The sequence below is a fragment of the Dipodomys ordii genome, unplaced genomic scaffold (assembly GCF_000151885.1).
Source record: "Dipodomys ordii isolate 6190 unplaced genomic scaffold, Dord_2.0 Scaffold19, whole genome shotgun sequence".
Taxonomy (NCBI): Eukaryota; Metazoa; Chordata; class Mammalia; order Rodentia; family Heteromyidae; genus Dipodomys; species Dipodomys ordii.
In genome coordinates, this window is record NW_012267235.1 from 7,797,594 (window position 1) to 7,818,030 (window position 20,437).

General features: G+C 39.4%; 1 protein-coding gene across 1 annotated transcript in view; it reads left to right on the forward strand.

Annotated features, from left to right (window-relative positions):
- The window catches only part of Map2k4 (mitogen-activated protein kinase kinase 4), a 63,943-nt gene that overhangs the window by 17,444 nt on the left and 26,062 nt on the right, over positions 1-20,437 (forward strand). Inside the window, exons 3-4 of the mRNA XM_013013106.1 lie at positions 6,156-6,330; positions 19,002-19,121. Coding sequence (XP_012868560.1) covers positions 6,156-6,330; positions 19,002-19,121 — 295 coding nt within the window. The remainder of the gene's footprint in view (positions 1-6,155; positions 6,331-19,001; positions 19,122-20,437) is intronic.

Consider the following 20,437-nt stretch of genomic DNA (forward strand, 5'->3'; position numbering starts at 1 on the left):
AAGGTAAAATTCAGCAAAGATGAGCATACCAGACTAGTCTAATATATTTTCCTGAAAATGTTAGTGAGATTGTAGATCAGTTTGCCTTGGACTGGGTGTCTCTTGATTCTTCATACTTAGCCCAGATGGAAAACACAAAGCCAATCCAGAATTTTCCAGAGGAGTTCCTAGAAAGACAGGCCTGAATGCACTCTTTGTTTCCTTTGTGTTTGAATTGTTCATCTCTGAATATTTGGTACTCTGAACATCTAATTGAGATGGTAGGAAGCCATGAGAATGAGTTTACTTTTTTTCCTTTAACAAAATATTTATAAAGTTAAATTGTATGCTTAAGCCTAAATATCTTTCCAGAAAGACTCAACTTCCCTTGAGTCCAACAATTTTAACTTTGGTGATCCTGAGTATGTGTAAGAATATCATAAGGAAATACAATAAAGTCCAATTTAAAGCATAGTTGGGATTATTTTAGCTGGTCAATCACAGTTCATATATTCAAGTTAAAATTTAAAAATATAAAGCACTCAGAAGAGCATAGACTTTTGAGTCTGGCTGAGTAAAATGCCCGTGTTCTTAAATTTGTCTGCAAATGAAATCTATTTTTGTAAAAAAAAAAAAATTCTCATTGATTGGTTTGGTAAACGTCCCCAAATGATGGAAGTGTACTTGAGAGTGTAGTGTTTTACTAGTTAATGGCTGAGAAGAAAATTCATATAGTAAGTATATTAAAAATAAGTGAGAGGGTGGGTAATTGATGATTCATACTTTTAATCCTAGCTACTCAGGAAGCAGAGATCTGAAGATAGCAGTCTGAAGCCAGGAAATTGTGTTAGACTCTTATCTCCACTTAATTATCAAAAAGACAAAGGTGGAGTTATAACTCAAGTGGTAGAGCCCTGAATGAAAAAGCTCAGGGATAGCCCTCAGGCCTTGAGTTCAAGCCCCAGTACCAGCACCAATAAACAAATAAACTGATTCTTTTTTTAATATATATTTTTTATTGTAAAGATACTGTACAGAGAGGTTACAGTTACATGAGTAAGGTAATGAGTACATTTCTTATCGAGCATTGTTTTTCCCTTACCATCCCTTATCTCCCCACCTCCCCAACTCTTTCCTCCCCCCCCTTGCAAGTTGTAAAGTTTATTTTCAACATAGTGTCTTGTACATCTCATTGTTGGTCCCATGGTTTCCCTTATTTATAATAACTAGTATACGTCTAGGGCAAGCAGAAAAGGTCAAAAGCTATGTACATAGGACCATATAAGATGATGCTAAGCAAAATGAACCTCAAGATTAGGGATACAAGAGGTTTTTATCTTTGTTGCTGTTGTTTTTAATGTACTTATAATGTACTATGTGATTTTTTTGTTTCTCTTGTATGTTCTTCCCCCATGGTATAACCCCTGTTTCCACTGTATTTGATTCCAGTGCCCTGCATCTTGTATAAACAGATTTTTAAGGGAAAGTAGTTGAGATTTTGGTTCTTTCTTGCTTCAGAAGCTAACCTTCTAACTTTGGAGATACTATTTCAGGTGCATAGCTCAAAATGATGTCTGAGTAATATTTACTAAGAACCAAGATGAAAATACAAACTGAAAATTAAGACGTTTGTGCTAAGGTGTTATTTTCTTTGCTTTTCTTTTTTTAAATTGAGACAGAGTCTCACTAGGTAGCCCAGACTGACCTGAAGTTCAAAATCTTCTTCCTTACTGGTATGCAACCACACCTGACTCTCATACCAAGCTTTCTATCATAATGCAGCCAGAATAAAGAACAAAAAATTACCTTTGATCCACTAGTCTCAAGCACAGAACATCCTTATTTCACTTACACTCATTTTCTCCACAAGAAATAATGCTTCTCACTTGATCTCCATGGGGAGAACTAGATGGTGACACATTTTTGTCTGGGACATTTAGACTCAAGTTAATTAGTTCTAGTACATTATGTAGTAGTTATCGGTGATTGCTTTTTTTTCTTTCTTTTGGGAATGTGTGGATTTGTTTGGGTCAATGTAAACATGAAAATGACTTTGCTGAAGGATTGAATCATTAGTGGACGTGTAGGTCCCTAGAAGATCAATGACCAGAAAAGACAAGCATGGGGGCACCTGTATAGAGATGATAGTTTTCATATTTTTTTATGTAACAAGTCCCTGATTTAAAAACTTAGCTTCACATTATACTTTAGTAACTCCTGCTTGGTATGCATTGAAGTCCAATGCCAAGTATTCTACTCCTAAACTTGCCTGTTTTACAAATGTCAAGTATTCTACTCCTAAACTTGCCTGTTTTACATAAGTTACATTTATTGACATACATTGGATTTTTTTGGATGCCGTGGCATGTGTCAGTGTATTCTGCTCATGAGTATACGTGTGTGTTTACTCTAGAATATGGAACTGTTGTGTCTCTGCAACTAAGAATTATTCATCAGCTCCAGGATTCATTTGGTATCTAAAAAAATCAGAGATCCCAGAGGTCCGAATTCAATTCAAGGAAAGTGCTTCTGGTCAGAACAGGTCTGTGGGTTGGGAGAGGTGTAGCATTTGGGGCTTCTAGCCACCAAGTACTAAAAATTCACCCTTGTCAGGCCTTGCCTGCCCTGTCTGCCTTATGTCCAGGTATTGGATGGGGTTCACTGGGATTCTCAAGAGCATTGTGGATGACAAGAGCTCTAGTGGTTTCTGCCATTGTAGGAAACAGGATGTGGGTGGGGACAAATAAGGCAAAGGACTTTCTTTCTCGCTTGTTTGTATTTGCCATCCCTAACTACAAGGATGGCTGATACCTTAGCCTGGCCTGACATCAAAATAAAAACGAAAAGAAAACCCATAAGATTTGGTGGTTTAAACAACAGAATTTAACTTCTCCTAATTGTGGGGGCTCTATACTCAAAGAAAAAGTGACAGCAGGGTGGATTGTGTTCAGAGGCCTCTTCCTGTGGCTTGTATGTGGAAATTACCTCACTGAGTGCTCACTAATGTGACCTTATACATGAATCTCCTATTACAATGACAATCCAGTTGGATTAGGGCCCACCTTCGTTTTTTCCCTTATTACCATCTCTTCTTCAGTATAGTCTGATTTAAGGGTTAGGACTTGATCATGTGAAGTTTGAGAAGGAACATAGTTCATTCTGTAAGCAGGTAAGACATCAGAAGTTAATACATTAGCTGGGTACGCTGCTGTCCCCATCAAAGGAGGATACCACAAGAAAGGATCAATGGAGAGTGGACATTTTTTGGTGGGGGAGGGGAAGTAATAGTTGGTTACTTCCCCAGGTTCCCATGATGGCTTCCCTGTTGACAGAATCTTGTGGCTCCTCTAGTGAAGGCAATGAAGGACAATCTGTATAACAGTATGCATAGAAAATTAGGAAGGGGGAATGAAGACGATTTGCAGATTAAAATAAAATACAGTCCCTTTCTCAAGAAATACTGCTTTTCCAAGGAAGAGTCAGAGAACATTTTTTTTTCTTCTTTAAGACTCTTAACTGTAAAAAGAATACCTCTTTTCTCTTTTTTGGTTTTCACTAGTATTCTCAGTGTTTTGGGTTTTTTTTTCCTCCATGTTTATTTGCTTTCTTTCATTGGCCCCTAAAGTCATTGTGGGTATAAGTTGACTGCTAGAGTTTTAATGCTTAGGCAACCCATTGCCCTCTTATAGTCTTCCTTTTGAAGCCATCATGGTTGTGCTGTTGAAATCAGAGCCATGAAGCTCCCTCAGTTTTAATAGGAAGGTACCAGGCTATAGAGATGAGTAAATGAATGAACAAATGCCATAGGAACATGTTGTGGTGATGTCATAGCTATGGCATGTCTTTTTGTGCTTTTCACAACTTTTTTGTCCCTGTCTCAATGAGAAACCCTTTTCTTTCAATAGCTTTACCAAGAGAGAATCCATGGGTCCTGTAATCTACATATTTAAGGTGTCTTATTTAGCTCAAAAGATACATTGCATCTATTAACTGTTGAAGTGTTCACTTTCTTTCTTTTTCTTTTTTTTTTGGGGGGGGTCCTGTCGTGGGGTCTGAACTCTGGGCCTGGGTGCTGTCCCTCAGCTCTTCAGCTCAAGGCTAGCACTCTACCACTTGAGCCACAGCGCCACTTCCGGCTTTTTCTCTTTTTGCTTATGTGGTGCTGAGGAATCAAACCCAGGGCCTCAGGCATGCAAGGCAAGCACTCTACCACTCTACCTTCCCAGCCCGAAGTGTTCACTTTGAAGAAGAAAATAAGGAGCCAAACATGAAGCCATACTTTTATAATCCTAGATCCTTGGGAGGCAGAGGCAGAAGGATCACAAGATTAAGGCCATCCTGTGTCAGAAGTTAACAAGGAGGGCTGGGAATGTGGCTGAGTGGTAGAGTGCTTGCCTAGCATGCATGAAGCCTTGGGTTCCATTCCTCAGTACCACATAAACAGAAAAAGCTGGAAGTAGTGCTGTGGCTCAAGTGGTAGAGTGTTAATCTTGGGCACAAAGCTGCTCAGGGACAGCACCTAGGCCCTGAGTTCAAGCCCCAAGACTGGCAAAAAAAAAAAAAGAAGATTAAAAAAAAAGTTAACAAGGAGATCCTATCTTAAAAACAAATGGTAGAATGCTTGCATATCAAGTGTGAGACCCTGGGTCTTCAATACCACAAAGAGGTATCAGCAATAGCACAAAGGGGGGAAGGAAGCTTTATCTAGAAGCTACAGCAGACTACATTATCCTAAACCATTGTCAGAGATGTTCCATAATTCTAAAATTGAATCTTGAAAATGATTGAAAATATAATAACTTGATATTCTATGATATGTGCATAGTAGTGAAATATTCATTTCAGTTCTTGGAATGCTAGCAAGAAGTGTTATGTAACATCATCCAATCATGAGAATGTCATCTCACCACATTTACCATATTCTGTTAGTTTGAAATAAGTCTTAAGTCCCACTGACACTTAACTCAAAACTTACACTAAACCGTACAGCCAATACAGTGTAGCTATTGCAACCCACCGACAGCCTGTCCACTACAGCTTGTACATTAAAGAATAAAAGTAAAAATGTGGCTTCCGATTTATAAGTAGTTCCAGTTAACTTTTCTCAGCTACCCTGGGTGTTGGGCTGATGCTGTATGTTTCAATGATGATAACTTAGCTACAGAGTGGGTGTTACTTCCCAATGCTTGCAGAACAATAATCTCTAGCAGTGGAATTCCTTTGTGTCAGTCGATATCCTCTTAATCTGTTTACTTCATGAAAAAGGTTACTGTGAAAGTGTTCATGCCTGCATGCAAGTTCCTTATTTTAAAGATCAATCCTAGCTTTGTACCACTTATTTCTGGGCTTCTTGTGACTCTAGATACTTCGATATCAAATGAAGGGAATGAAATTTTTTTCACCTACTATTATTCATTTTATTTCTTTTTTTTTATTGTGAAAATACTGTACAGAGGGGTTACAAGTATATGGGCAAGGTAATGAGTACATTTCTTATCAAGCATTTTTGCCTCCTCTTTGTTTCCCCTTCCTGAAAAAAATTTTTTTGAACTGAAAAGCAATTATAAGAATGAATACTGAAATCATAGATTACTAACACTGTGATTTGAATATCTGTTATTTGGAACATTGGTTCTTTAAGTTGTTATGTAGACAAACTAATCTTTGAACTCTCAATCCTGGCTATTAATGTTAGTACTAATATAGTATAAAATAACAATACCACAAGAGAGATTTTGACACATCAAAGTTTCGAGAATGTTAGAAATAGCTATATTGTATACTATTAGCTACATTGTGTATACTAGAAATAGCTACATTGTATAATAGCTACATTGTATATGTTTGGAGATAAAGTTCTAAACTCTTGGGATTCTCACTTGATAATATGATTTTGTCAGGCTTGGAAAGAATCTACTACCTAATACAAACTGACAGCATTAAAGTTGTCAATAAATGGAAATTTTATGAATGTCATTGAAGCTATTTCTACAGGATATGTAAAGTTAGTTTATATATATATAAAAGGATGACAAACCCAAAACCTAGAGGATGGACTGTTTTACTTTATGAAAAAAAAAACACAAATTTTCTCACACCTTAATCAGTGCTAGCGAAAAAGAAAACGTTAAAACCTGTTTAAAATGTGGAAAAATTGCTTCCCAATATTTTAACAGAGAGAGACTGAGAACACACAGCATTGAGTCATCAGGAAAACTGAAGATCTCCCCCGAGCAACTCTGGGATTTCACTGCAGAGGACTTGAAAGACCTTGGAGAGATTGGACGAGGAGCTTATGGTTCTGTCAACAAAATGATCCACAAACCAAGTGGGCAGATAATGGCAGTTAAAGTAGGTGATGCCATGATTACTTTTGGTACTTGAAATCCATTAGGGGGAATTGTGTGGTCCAAGTAATCCACTGTGTCATTCTGTTCTTACATTTCTGGCTCATAGGGGTGTTTAAATGACTGTCTCTCTTGACTTCCTGGAGGCTGTGCTGTGTAGAGGTTGTCTTGTTGGAGGCATGTTTTCTTTCTCTGGAAACATGAGTGTACAAAGTGTGTATGTTCATTGCACTTTTGGCACGATGCACTAACAGGTCTTTAACCAGCCCCTTCCACTGCTAAGGTGAGTTCAGGCTGGGCGGCTGCACCCTGGGAGCAGGGCAGGGCTGCTCTAAGCCAGGCGGGCGCTGGAGGAAGAGGCAGCACACTGGGCTAGGCAAGGTGCGGGGCTAGGGCTAACAGCAGTCTTGCAGAAGGTTTCTTGGAAACCACACACATGCTGTTGCCACTAACCTCAACCTTACTCAGTCCTGACCGGCTCGGCTTCTCTTTGTTTATTGCATCTCTTCTACTCAGTACTGCCCTGTTCCCTGGCTTCAAAAGTTGTATTGAAATGCATACCTTGTAATGATGCTGTCTTGTGAGTGTCACGCCACTTACTATGTTCATGTAACAACAGGCCAGAAATGGAGATGTGGCCCATCGATTGGTGCCTGTGATGAACTGGTAGTGTTCATTTGACTCCTGTTGGGTGTGCATAACGATACTCTGTTTGTTCGTTCTGATGTTTAACAAATATACTTGTTCTATGTGAAGCCTGTGAGGAAAATCATCCAATAAGGGGACAATTTAAAAAGTTTACTCTGCTTCTTTTTTTCCTTTTTTAACAATCTGAGTTAATTGTCTTCCTATTAATCTCCTGCTTTTGAGAGGTTTGTCAAAGTGGCATTTGAGTCTGTGTCACAAGCCTTAAACTGTTAACTAGCTTAATTAATAGTTAACTAGTTAAGCACATAACTAGTTTTAAACACATTCTGTGTGGAAGTCTGTTGCAAACAGAATTTCAGTGTTAGCCTGGTGCTGGTAGCTCACGCCTATAATCCTAGCTAGTCAGGAGGCTGAGATGTGAGGATTGCAGTTCGAAGCCAGCCCAGGCAGGAAAGTCTGTGAGACTCTCATCTCCAATAAACTTCTCAGAAAAGCCCAGAAGTGGCACTGTGGCTCAAGTGGTAGAGTACTAGCTTTAAGAAGAAGCTCAGGGACAGTGCCCCTAGGCCCTGAGTTCAAGCTCCTGGACTGGGGGCGGGGGGAGGGGAGGGGAGGGAAGCTTATGGTTAACTTTCTTATTTTCCTTTATTGTAGAACATCTCTGATTTTGACTCATGTAAAAGTAATTAAATAGTGTTAGGGTTCTATGCTTTTGATCATGTTTATACATTTTTCATAGGAAGATGTGGACATACCAACAGTTTTGATTATGACTGCATACTTCTGCAGGTCCCATTCTGCAGGTCCCACGGGCTAAGACCTCTGGATTATCCATTAAGATAATTTTATTTTTCTGGGAATGGGAATGCTTTTGTGTTTTGCATTCCTGCATTGTAAGTGGGAAGAGATTATTTTATTGGATCTTTTCTGGATGTATGTTTAATTTTCCATATTCATGTGTGACCTCTAGTTTCAGGGAACTAAGTTGTAAGGGAAATCTTTTCTATCTGCCTAAGGTTCTAAACCATTTGATCAGGCTCCAGGGGATGCATTTTAAAAACAAAACAAAACGAAAAAAACTCCTACTGCTTTTTATAGTTGGTCTTGTATGTGCTGTATTGATCAACACTGTAAATTATTTTAGTAACAGATTTTTTTCCAAGATAAAGGACTTAAAAAGTAAAGAAAGTACTTTAATCTTGACATTTAAAATAATTTCCCCACCCCCTCCCAGTGATTAACTTGGTTACATTTTAGTTGGTGTCACTCTCTAGTTTTGAAGAAATTTACGAGTGAAAATAGGGAATTATTTTCCAGCCTTCAAAATGTAATTTGATCAGTGACTACAGTGAGAGCTGGGGTTGGATGTTGATGTAAATCCCAACTCTTTAAAAGATGCTGCCCTGCCGGGCGCTGGTGGCTCACGCCTGTAATCCTAGCTACTCAGGAGGCTGAGATCTGAGGATCGCGGTTCAAAGCCAGCCCCGGTAGGAGAGACCATGAGACTCCTATCTCCAATAAACCACCGGAAAACCGGAAGTGGTGCTGTAGCTCAAGTGGTAGAGCGCTCGCCTTGAGCTGAAGAGCTGAGGGAGAGCGCCCAGGCCCAGAGTTCAAGCCCCACGACTGACAAAAAAAACAAAAAATAAAAGATGCTGCCCTCAGCCATGGGACCTATAGACTAACCACCAGAGTCACATCAATACCCGCTAGGGGGCGCCATTTGTTTACAGCCTTAAAGAGTATGGATGTATGACCAATATCAGACGAATAATCAGTCCATCTGTAGGTGAGGCATGCATCATTGAATTCCATGACTTTTGTAATAATGGAAGAACATTATTCAATGGAATATACATTGAAATATGATACTAATTGATGATGGACGTATATGGTCCCTGATGAATTTTTAAATGTATCGTTGCATTCTACAGGGGTGTATAGCCTTTGATCACACCTGCTGCATCATCCAGAAACCTATCAGATTGACAAGCATCATTTCATAGAAGCAATCCATGATTAGGAAGGACTTATGTTTGACATGTTACATTTAAGAGGACTGTGAGACAGTTACTGATGAGAACTTTCCATTGCTGTTGGCAGTGGAAACAACACTTTGTAGTTACCTCTGTGCTGACATTTTAATATATATTTCGGGAATATAAAAAAGAGGCTGGCTTGGAAATTATCTTTTAAGATTTGCTTTCAGTAGCTCTATAAATTTTTAAATGTTTCTTCATTTTGTACTTCCCTCAAATTAATTTTGTCACATATGAGATGTATGAACAGTTGAATTCCTAGCTACAAGAAATAATTCTCAAAGACTTGGTCTAAAAATACCAGTTTAAGGTAAGTATGATAAATCAGATTCAATAAGGCATACATTTAGGCTGCCAGCGAGGTTCTTTGTTAGGACCTTAAGTGTGGACATTGTAAAGCCCCTGATTTTTAACTGGACATAACTAGAAAAAGAGATCTCGCTGTTTATGGAGTGGGAGTGATTCTACTGGTTTGTCTACCTGCGCCTGACGTCTGAGCCCTGGGGCTGCCTAGGGCAGAGCCTTTGTTGCCGTAGGGATGTCTTGAAGCTCAGGGAAGGGAGCTGTCCATCTGCTTCTGACTTTCACCAGCACGGTACACAAAATACTTACTGTCCCATTTTTTTTTTCATTTAAATTTAGAAAATTTAAATGAGAATGTATAAAAACATAGACTGTACATATTAAGAAGTTAACATGGGGTTTTGATATACGAATACATGTGTAATGTTGAAAACAGGTTCAACAAATCCATTCAAACATGTCTCATTTCTTTATGGTGAAAACAAACCCCTTCTAGATTTTTTTTTAATATATGGTATGCTATTAATATCTGTAGTCTCCCTGGTATATAATGAACAGCACACCAGAGCTTATTTGCATCGAACTCTAACTTCCCATTGACCAGCAATTCCCCATCTATTTCCTGAGATCCTTTCCCAGCTGTTGTTAACCACCATTGTACTCTCAACTTCAATGACATCAACTTTTGTTGTTGTTGTCAATGACAATTGAACTTAGAGCCTCATGTTTACAAGACAGGTGTAGTTACTCTACCACTTGAGCCATTGCTCCAGTCCCTTTTTGCTTTGATTGTTTCTGAGGCAGAGTCTTGCTTCATGCCCCAGCTGGCCTGGGCTACTTGTGCTTCCCCAAGTCATTGGGAGTGACAGGCACATGCCACCACATCTAGCCATTGTGCCTTCCCTGTAGCTGGAATCATAGGTGTGCACTACAACACCAAGCAGTTGATCCAGATGGAATCTTGTAAACTTGTATGCCTGGGCTAGATTCCAGCCTTGATCTCCCAATCTTTAGCCTCCCAAGTAGTTAAGATTATAGGTTTGAGCCCTCATGCTCAGTGAGATCAACTTTTTTAGATTCAACAAATAAGAACACTACCATGTTTATCATTCTGTGCCTGGCTTATTTTAACACAATCCCCAATTCTACTCATATTTTCCTGACTGACAGAGTTTCATTCTTTTGTCTGGCTGAATGGTATTTCATGGTTTGTGGGAACCGCATGCTCTCATCAGTTGATATATGTTTGGGTGGTTTCTGTCCCCTGGATATTGTGAAGATAGTTCTTCAGTAAACATTGTAGTTAACTCTCCATTATGCACAATGGTGGCATAACCACTGAATGTGAGATTGGAGACTAAAGTAGGCTTGCTTCTCTGCATAGCAGTTTATAGTGATTATTTACTTGGGTGGTAGAAGTCAGAGTTCAGACCCAGTGTTTGCAAGATGTGTCAGGATTAGGTTTCTGAGCTATGGTTAGAGAAAATTCAGGTCTGCTAGAAACACACAACATTGTTAGGGCTAAGCTGATTAGAATTAGGATGACAAAGCAAATCCCAGGATTCAGGAGAAGAATGACAAAGAGGAGATGACGTGCCCAGTTCTGATCCTTGGTTGAGACAGAGAGTATTAAGCTGATCACTTACGTGGATTGCTGAATGAGGGAAGGCTGATTGACAGCACAGTGTGAGTTTCCCTATTGGTTTCCAATAGACTTGTATGCAAGTCAACTTGTTGGAGTTGTATGTGCCCCCTCCACGTTTATAGGCTATGAGAGAACAACTGGGGGAGTATGGAAAAGTTGGAATGGAAGTGGGATTGCTATCTCTGAAGGTAGCAGGCAGCAGGATCTGGATTATTGTGAAGGGACACCAGGCCCTTGTTGCTGGGGTACAGCTTCCATCTCATTGGAGAACGAAGCTCACAGGAGCTCACTGGAGCTAGGGTTTGCCTGTGTAGATAGGTTCTGTGAAGGTAGTGGCTGCTGATTATCATGATGACTCTTTTTTAGTCCTCTGCTTGGGAAGTTCACTTGGGTTAGTCAGGAAAGCAGATTGCTCGAGTTTACATGCGGAGGCCAGACTTGAGCTAGCAGTCCGATCTTGCATGGAAGGACCTTCAGTGTTTTCTCTGTTAGTAACCTACCTCACTTCTCTTCTTCCTCCTACCCTCAACTCTTCTCTCCCCTCTTCTTGTTCATTGATGTAACTGCTTCCGATCCAGGCTTGGTTACTCGAACTTTGATATTTGGAATTCTGTTCATGTATTTCTGGTGGAAATAGGGTTTGGGCTCAGGTCTTTGTGCTTGCTAAGCTGGCTCTCTACCACCGAAGCCGTGTTCTCAGCCTAGTATGTGGATGTTGAGTCCAGACCTATCTTACCTCTGACACTTGTTGGGAAGGATTAGGACTCTCTGTGACAGAATCAGCAGCCCTCACCTCAAGCCCTTCTCAGTTGTCTGTTGGTTAGTTCCCACCACTCTTCTTAGTATAGATGACAAGATTGTGTAATCAGAAAAATAGGTCTTTGCTTGTCTTCCTACCATACCGCTCTCATAAACATACCCCTTCTGTCGAAAGTTGCATGAACTGAATGATTTTGAGGGGATTGTGATGGTCAGTAATAATAGGAGGTCTTGTCTGTTATTCTGAAAACACTAGAATGCTGTGTGACAAGGGTGTTTTTAAATTAGGAAATGTTTTGTTAGGCAACTGAAAGACCATAGTGATGGCATTTGGTTATTCAGGTGTCTATGAGATACAGATGTCAGGGCTATGTTGTTTTGAATAGAGAACAGATTCTATTATCATATGCTTATGATTGGCCAGATATATGGCATCATTTAGAAATTCATGACTGACAGAGCCATATTCTTTTCCATTGTCCTCTTCTTTTTTCTTCTTCTTCTTCTTTTTTTTTTTTTTTTTTTGCCAGTCCTGGGGCTTGACCTCAGGGCCTGGGCACTGTTCCTGAGCTTCTTTTGCACAAAGTTAGCACTCTACCACATGAGCCACAGCCTCACTTCTGGCCTTTTCTGTGTATGTGGTACTGACGAATCGAACCCAGGGCTTCATGCCTGATAGGTAAGCACACTATGCCTCAGCCACATTCCCAGCCCCTGTTATCCTCTTTTTTTTTTGGTGTGTGTGTGGGTCAGTCATGGGGCTTGAACTCTGGGCCTGGGCGCTGTCCCTCAGCTCTTCAGCTCAAGGCTAGCACTCTACCACTTGAGCCACAGCGCCACTTCCAGTTTTCTGGTGGTTTATTGGAGATAAGAGTCTCATGGGTCTTTCCTGCCCAGGCAGGCTTTGAACCATGATCCTCAGATCTCAGCCTCCTGAGTAGCTAGGATTATAGGCCTGAGCTACCGGTTCCTGGCTTATCTTCATTTTTTATTTAGTAATTCATACATGTTTTATGATAGATTGATTTTCCCAAACAGTGTAGCAATTTCATGTAGCTATCATTTTTATTTGCTTTCAGTGGCATGTGTATGGAAATTATATATATACACACACATACACACAAGAAGTGCAGGCATCTTAACTACATAGGGCAGAGTCATATTTTTTAAATACCTTCTAATGTGTATGAGCTGTGGTGTTTCATATGGAAAATGCAAGTGGAACTCTTCCAAGAGTGGGTAGATTCCTGAGATGTGGTCAGGGGCCCTCCAGGAACTCTAGGCTTTGAATTATATGTGTGTTTCCTTTGCTTTTGCTTCAAGTCTATGGTTTTCAGACTGTATACTGTTTGTGGAAAACAATAAATAAAATAAGATAAAATCAGTACTACTCTGGTGGATGTAGAGAGTAATAAGAGTAATAGAGAATAATAGGAGGTAGCTCACTGGTCGAGTGCTTGCTTTGATATGCTTGAGGTCTAGATTTAGTCCTCAGTACCGTACCCCTTTTCTGTCCACAGTCCATACACAAAGAGAACAGGAAGTAGAGATCTTACCTATCTATACTGGTAGCCCCATTAAGACACTAGCTGAGAGGGAGCATTGGGTTACAAGTCGGACAGTTTGGAAATGTTTGTTATGAGCAGATCTTTTAGACATATTGGATATTTAGTTTCTAAAACCTCCCATTGCTGACTAACCTGAGTGCCTTTGGACCATATCTCAGCAGACTTAGTTACTTGGAGAAAAGCTAAGTTCGTTTATGCCACATTCTACATGGGGGTTGGTAATCTGAACTAGTATTTGATATGTTATATCTAGTGTTGTTGTCTTGTGGTCATGCTTCTTGAACTGCTGCTCATACATCAGGTTTGTACTTTTGCCTAATTTTCTTGTCATGGGTTCCAATGCACATTACATATTTAGAAAAGAGGAAGAAGATGCCACCCTGTGGCAGGCCTATTCCATCAACTCTGTCCTCAGGACAGCTCCTTCCATGATGTAATGTAACATGTGCTTTTGCAACAGATTTGCTAGGTTCTCTGATAGAGAATGACAAAAAGAATATTAATTACACCCCCCCCCACATCCTCAGTGAAAAGAATGGGAAATGCTACTACTAATAATTAATTTGGTGAGGATACAACTGAGAGTTCACTAAGCTGATTTCAGAGACTTGGATGGTTTTGAAGTTAAGAATTAGCATCCTTTCTATTGCCTTATTAAAAGCATGTGCCTTCATAATGTAAAACAATTGACTTAATGCTCTCCCATTTGTTACTTTGTGACATGAAAGGAAATTTTTCCCCTGTAATCAGTATTCTACCTGCCTTATCTTGCCTTCTCTTTCTTTTCTTCTCTCTTTCTCTCCCTTTCCTGTTTTGGCTACTGTTGCTATCTTTGTTATTAATGATGGGATTGTGAGGCATTGTGTGTGATCTCTGTGGAAGTCTAGCAGCTAAGGATGAAACTCATACAGCTAGAATGTGCTTGCTACACCTGTGACATATATAGAGTCTTTGTTTTATAAATCAGGAAAACAATAATTTCTAAGACTTCCTGTGGCTCAGAGAATACTGTGTGTTGCAGTGGTTTCTTGGATTTTTCCTTCTATTAGAAGTGAATTCCAGTCTTTTCTATTGGGAAAGTAGCCTATTTGTAAGGCTCAGAGTAGTGGGGTAGTGGGGTTACCTTGGGATCTGAGGTTATCTTTTCCCTTTTGTGATTTCCTTCACATCTTTTAACCATAGGAGGGTTTTAAGCAGGGAACCTTTAGTGAACAAAGGTGTGTTTATGGCATAACTGTATTGGTGTTTGTAGATTACAGGGGCTGGACATATGTTTTCTTCCCTTCCTATTATTTCCTCTCCTCCTATTCCCTCCCTATCTTCTCCTGTTTTCTTTTCCTTTTCTCCCCTCCCTTTCTTTTCTCTTATCTTTCCCTCTCTTCTCCTCCCCCTTTTTCTCTTTTCTTTCTTGTCTCCCTCCTTTCTTCCCTGAATCCAGGGCCTCACACATACAAATCATGCAATCTGTCTCTAAGCTACACTCCCAACCTCTGGGTGCATCTTTAAAATAGTCATTACACCTAATATTAAGAGAATGTGGTTCTCATCATCTTTTGATTTTCAGTGTGACACTTGATCTGGTATCACTCTTCATTTCTTTGGAGAAAGTACGTAAAGTTCCCTTGGTGCATTTGCTTTTGTGCCCATTCTAGAATTCCTATTTACCAGCATGCACTTAATACAGAAGAAGACAGCTGTCTTCAGACTTTTGGTTTGGCTTTTGTCAGAGGAGTGGTTTTGTTTTTGGTCATCATACCAATTGGGGAAGATGTTTGGCACTTGCTTGAAATATGGAATACAAATCCTTAAGTAACAGGATGACAATATCTGCTTATGTAGAGGAATGTGCCACATGTACTGAACTGTAAGCTTCAGCTAACTATGTGGTGGCAGGTCCCACCTAGTTTTGCTGAAGAGCAGCATACTTTTGTGTATTCTGGGTTTGGTTGATGATAAACTGAAAATGCAACTTCTCCTTGACAATGGACAATTTTCTAGTAGATTGCATTATCATATTTTAGTCTCAGTACTCATGTCTGATCACTAAAACCTTATACTTATTTCCTCTCTAGTTGATGGGAGGACTTTCCAAAAATACTTTGAGCTTTCTTGTGGACATTTCATCCCATTCTTTGTAAAAGAAAAAATATTTTCCAAACCCATATAAGCATTGCCTTACTAACTTAAATTTATGATGTAAATGAAGGAAAAATTCCTAGAATTTGGCTCAATAGATGTGATCTCAGAGCATGTCACCACAAGAGCATTTATGAGGATCAGAATTGTCTTCTCTTCTGCACTTCTGTCTTCTGTGCCCGGTGAAGGACAGATTTATAAGGGGAAGGGAAATTGGTTCTCATTAATATGTGCTACATAGTTATGCTACCTTAAAAGCAAATGATCCTGGCCTCACTGTTTCTAATGGTTAAAATCTTTCCCACAAATAATTGTCTTCATTTCCAACAACAACAACAACAAAAGAAAAACCCAAAAACTTTCCAGGTAGTAACCTTTGTTACTAAGTGTTCACTGATTGGAGACATTGATTCTCACTAAGTAGTCTTCAGTCTGATCATTGTAGATGTGTGCTTGTACTTAAGCCCCATTTTGGGGTCCTTGAGGCCTTTGGGATTAGTCTATTTTATTAAGTGCTCTGATGAGATGTTACAATTCAGCCTTAAAACTGGTGTAATTACGTAGCTGTCAGTCCCAATGAACGCAGATGCAATACTATCATATAGCTGCCTTCCTATCCCCCTGGCCAGTCTCTTTGGACAGAATGTTCAGAGAGCTTGTTGAAAAGCAGCCAGGAGTTCAGTCAGTCTCATGTTAGGCCAGTGGACTATCCAGCTGCCGTTGTGGATTGAAAGTGGGGTTGGAGAATATTACAGATGAATGGTTTTTCCTGCCATGTGATAACAGGCAAAGGTTAGAGCTCTGTCAGGCTTTCCTCCACCTTCTGCTTCATAATAACTCCGTCTGTGAGGCCCCCGAATTCATGTAGTAGGCTGAAGTGGGGGTGACAGTGGGGCTTTTGGAAATCCTATTGCAAAAGCAAAACCTTGATAACTGCTGAATAGTCGGGCTGGGAAGGTGGCTCAGTGGTAGAGTGCTTGCCTTGCATGCATGAGGCCCTGGGTTCGATTCCTCAGCACCACGTAAGCAGAAAAATCCAGAAGTGGCACTGTGGCTTAAGTGCTAGAACACTAGCCTTGAGTCTTGAGCTGAGGGACAGTGCCCAGGCCAACCGCCAAAAACAAACAAACAAACAAAAAACTGTTGAATAGTTTCCTGTAATGTGCTTTCCAAGAATTGTATAAGCACCTGGAACAGATGTAAATTTAAGAAACCATAAAAACAATTCTGGAAAACAACCACCAAAAACTAGCAAAAAGGACAACTTTCTCAATTGTGTTTTATGAGCATGTATTTAGTTTAGTTCCATTTGGCAATATATCTATGCAAAGAAAAATCTAAAATAATAATAGTGAGAATTCTTTAGTAGGTAGATAACCTCTGTAACGGAAGGGTGATTTTAATGTTTTCCTTTGCTTGTCTTTAATTACCAATTCTTTGTCTTAAATTTAGATGTAATTATGGAGAGAGACCCTTTTAAAAGCAGTCAACTTGAATAAATATTTTCACAGCCATACTCTGAAAGTTGAATTTTAAAAACAGCAATAAATAATTATAATGATTACAAAAAATTGTCATTGTTGTGTTTTGAACAAACACATCTCTGGGCTACTTGGACTTTTAGAAAATAATCTTTTTTGGAAATGGAGGTATGGCTCAAGGGGTAGAGGACCAGAGTACAAGGCCCTGAGTTTAAGCCCCATTATTGGCACTAAATAATAAGTAAATAGAAAAATTTTAAAAATATCCTTTGGGAGAAAGTGTTAGGCTGATGATTTAGATGCAAGACGATTAATTCCCAAACTCTGAAAGTACAGAAATGAGAATGAGAGTAGGAAAGATTTCCTATCTTTTACATTATTACTTACATTTTTAAATATTTTTTAATTCTTATTTTTATCCTTATTAGTATGACACTAACATGCCTTGTAAAACTTTGAAATAAACCAGTGTATCTGAGGAAGTTACCTGTTAATACTTCTTACTTGGTATGAAGTACAGTCGCTGAGCCGGGTGCTGGTGGCTCATGCCTGTAATCCTAGCTACTCAGGAGGCTGAAATCTAAGGATCACGGTTCAAAGCCAGCCAGGGCAGGAATGTATGTAAGACTCTTATCTCCAATGAAGCACCAGAAAACCGGAAGTGGTGCTGTGGCAGAAGTGGTAGAGTGCTTGCCTTGAGCTGAAGAGCTGAGGGACAGCTCCCAGGCCCAGAGTTCAGGCCCCACAACCAACCAAAAGAAAAAAGAAAGAAAAACTGGTGCTGGCAAGGCATAAACATTAATTAGCAAAATTAATTTTTTTTGTATTTGAGTCATACGGAATTCCTCATGTAGTGTCAAAAAATGGAACTGAGAACCTACTTCTGTTCTCATGTCACATGGAATGCACCTTTTGTATTTCTGTACCTCTGGTTTCTCTTCTGTACAATGAGCTCAAGAACTTAATTGACTGCCTTCATCCCTTTTCAAGAACATTGAGGACAGATAACCTCGAAGTCTTTGGAGGACAAATGCTTCCTTGTGTATTTTTTGATACTAACTTAACTTGTAAGTATGTGCTATGTGTTGTATACAGTGGTGCAGTGTGACGTTGTGAGCTTTCTTATGAGAACAAAAGTTGTTTGCATGCCTTAATGTTACACTCCAGTTCATTATTAATGTGTTATGCTTTCTGATCTTGCCTCTCTGCTTTCTAGTACAGTCGGGATGGTTCCTCTGAACACCTATGCATTTTATACTGTCCCTAGATAGGAGGTGGGAGGTAGAGGAATTAATGTTTTCTGCCCATCTCTTAGAAATGTTCAGAGAAGTTGGAAACCTGGGGGAAGGAAATGTCCAGGTCCACAGTACACAGAACAGTTTAGGTCTCAGCTTAGGAATCATCACACAAAAAGTCCTCTATTTCTTCCTTTAGGCTTTCTTTCACAGGTTTATGTTGACTTGCATGTTGATTGCTAGTTAGAGTCAGGTAGAGCTTTTATTATTATTTTTTAATGTATAGGAAGTGCAGTATACCAAAAGAGTCAATAGTCTAGGATTTGAGAGAGCTAGAGTTTTGTCTGTGCACTACCAGTTGCTATAATTTAGCACTCAATCTTCTTGTTCTGGACCATTTCCCATGTCTCATGATTGAGGAAGGAAGCTGGGATAGGCAGATGTTAGGGAGTGAAGAGACTGCTCTTAAATTGAGTGGTAGGTCCCCTACAGTTCTTAAATAGCGATTGTGCATCTACAAAGCCATCTACAATTATAGCACAACTATATAAAAACTGCTGTCGCTCATTATAGTTTTCTTTATATTTGCATGTGGATGTTAAATCTTACTTGCCTACGACTTGTGCTGCATAACTTCTGACATTACCAGTGAATGCCATGCCATTTGAAGCATTCCTCAGTCTTACTTTGTTAAAATGTCTATAATCAGAATTCTTCCTGTGAAGTAGAAGCAAGATGATAACTTGTGTGGCTGGTTAGCATTTGTGAAGTCTGATAACTTTCTGCTACTGTAGAAGTTTTGTTCACAGGGTTTTAAAACGGTTTTATGTTTTTGTGACCTCTGTTGTCATTCTTTTCCAGAGAATACGGTCAACGGTGGATGAAAAGGAGCAAAAACAACTTCTTATGGATTTGGATGTAGTAATGCGGAGTAGTGATTGCCCCTACATTGTTCAGTTTTATGGTGCACTCTTCAGAGAGGTAGGAACAAATGGGTTGGGTTTTAGCTGATGAATGAGTGTGTGATTGGGACAAATTAGAGATGGCAACATTAGATTCTAATCTTTAGCCAAGTTTCATGGGTTAGCCACAAGCATTGAGGTATGAAGCCATGTTAATCTATGCATTAACCCTACTGCTTCTTAACTAAGGACTGAGGGTCATTTATACCTATAACACATATATCTGTATTTTTTCTCTCTCCTTCATTCATTCATTCGTTCCTTCCTTCCCTCCCTCCCTCCTTTTTTTCTTCCCTTCCTCCCTCCTTTTCTTTCTTTCTTGCTTTCTCTCTCTCTCTCTCTCTTTCTTTTTCTTTTCTTTTTTTTTTTTTTGTGCTGGTCCTGGGGCTTGAACTCAGGGCCTGGGCACTGTCCCTGAACTTTAGTACTCAAAACTAATGCTCTATTGCTTGAGCCACAATTCCACATCTGGCTTTTTTATGCTTAATTGGACATAAGGGTCTCATGGACTTTTCCTTCCCTGGGCTGACTTCAAACCATGATCCTCAGATCTCAGCCTCCTGAGTCACTAGGATTACAGATGTGAACCACTGGAACCCAGTGTATTTATAGTTTTTATTTCTGAATTATATGATTACTCTTTATTTGCATATATTTTCTGTTAACCTGGAAAATCTAAATAGTACTCTAATGTAGGTCTAGATACTATTCCTTTTGGCTTTGTGCTCTCCTGCTTCAGGCTATTACCCTTTGGGTCCTCAAATACACCTGCATTTAATGTTAACATTTATTCTCCTCTACCCACAATCCTCAATTATACCTATCAAACTCCAGACATGAAAGCTAATAATTCAATGGAAATTATTTTTTTTAAATTCTCTTTATCTAGATTTTTCTGTGGAACTGTTCTTTTCTCTTCATGATCTCGTTTCTTCTTTGAGCTTCTGTGTTGGAAAACCTTGAAGTGAGGCAGGACCAGGAGTCTGATCAGTCTACCACAGATTAGCTATGAGTGAAATACTTCATGGTAGGCTGGATTGCCATTAAAAATTGTGAAGGACTTGAGTTTAGTATTTCATACACTCTAAAAAATAACCGTTCTCATCTCTAAATGGTAAGATGTTCTGATTGTTGTTAACTTGATGGAAGAAAAACTTTCCTGCTCCTCTTCTTTTGACGGTGGGGCAGTGAAGGTGTTGGATAAGAAGGTAGGACATTTTTATTTCTCTGTTCTTTATCAACTGTAGTAACAGGGAAATGTTACTTTACCATAGATTCATTTCTTGGTTAGATACTAATTCTATTCTGTACCTCATAAGCTAACCTATCTTCCTC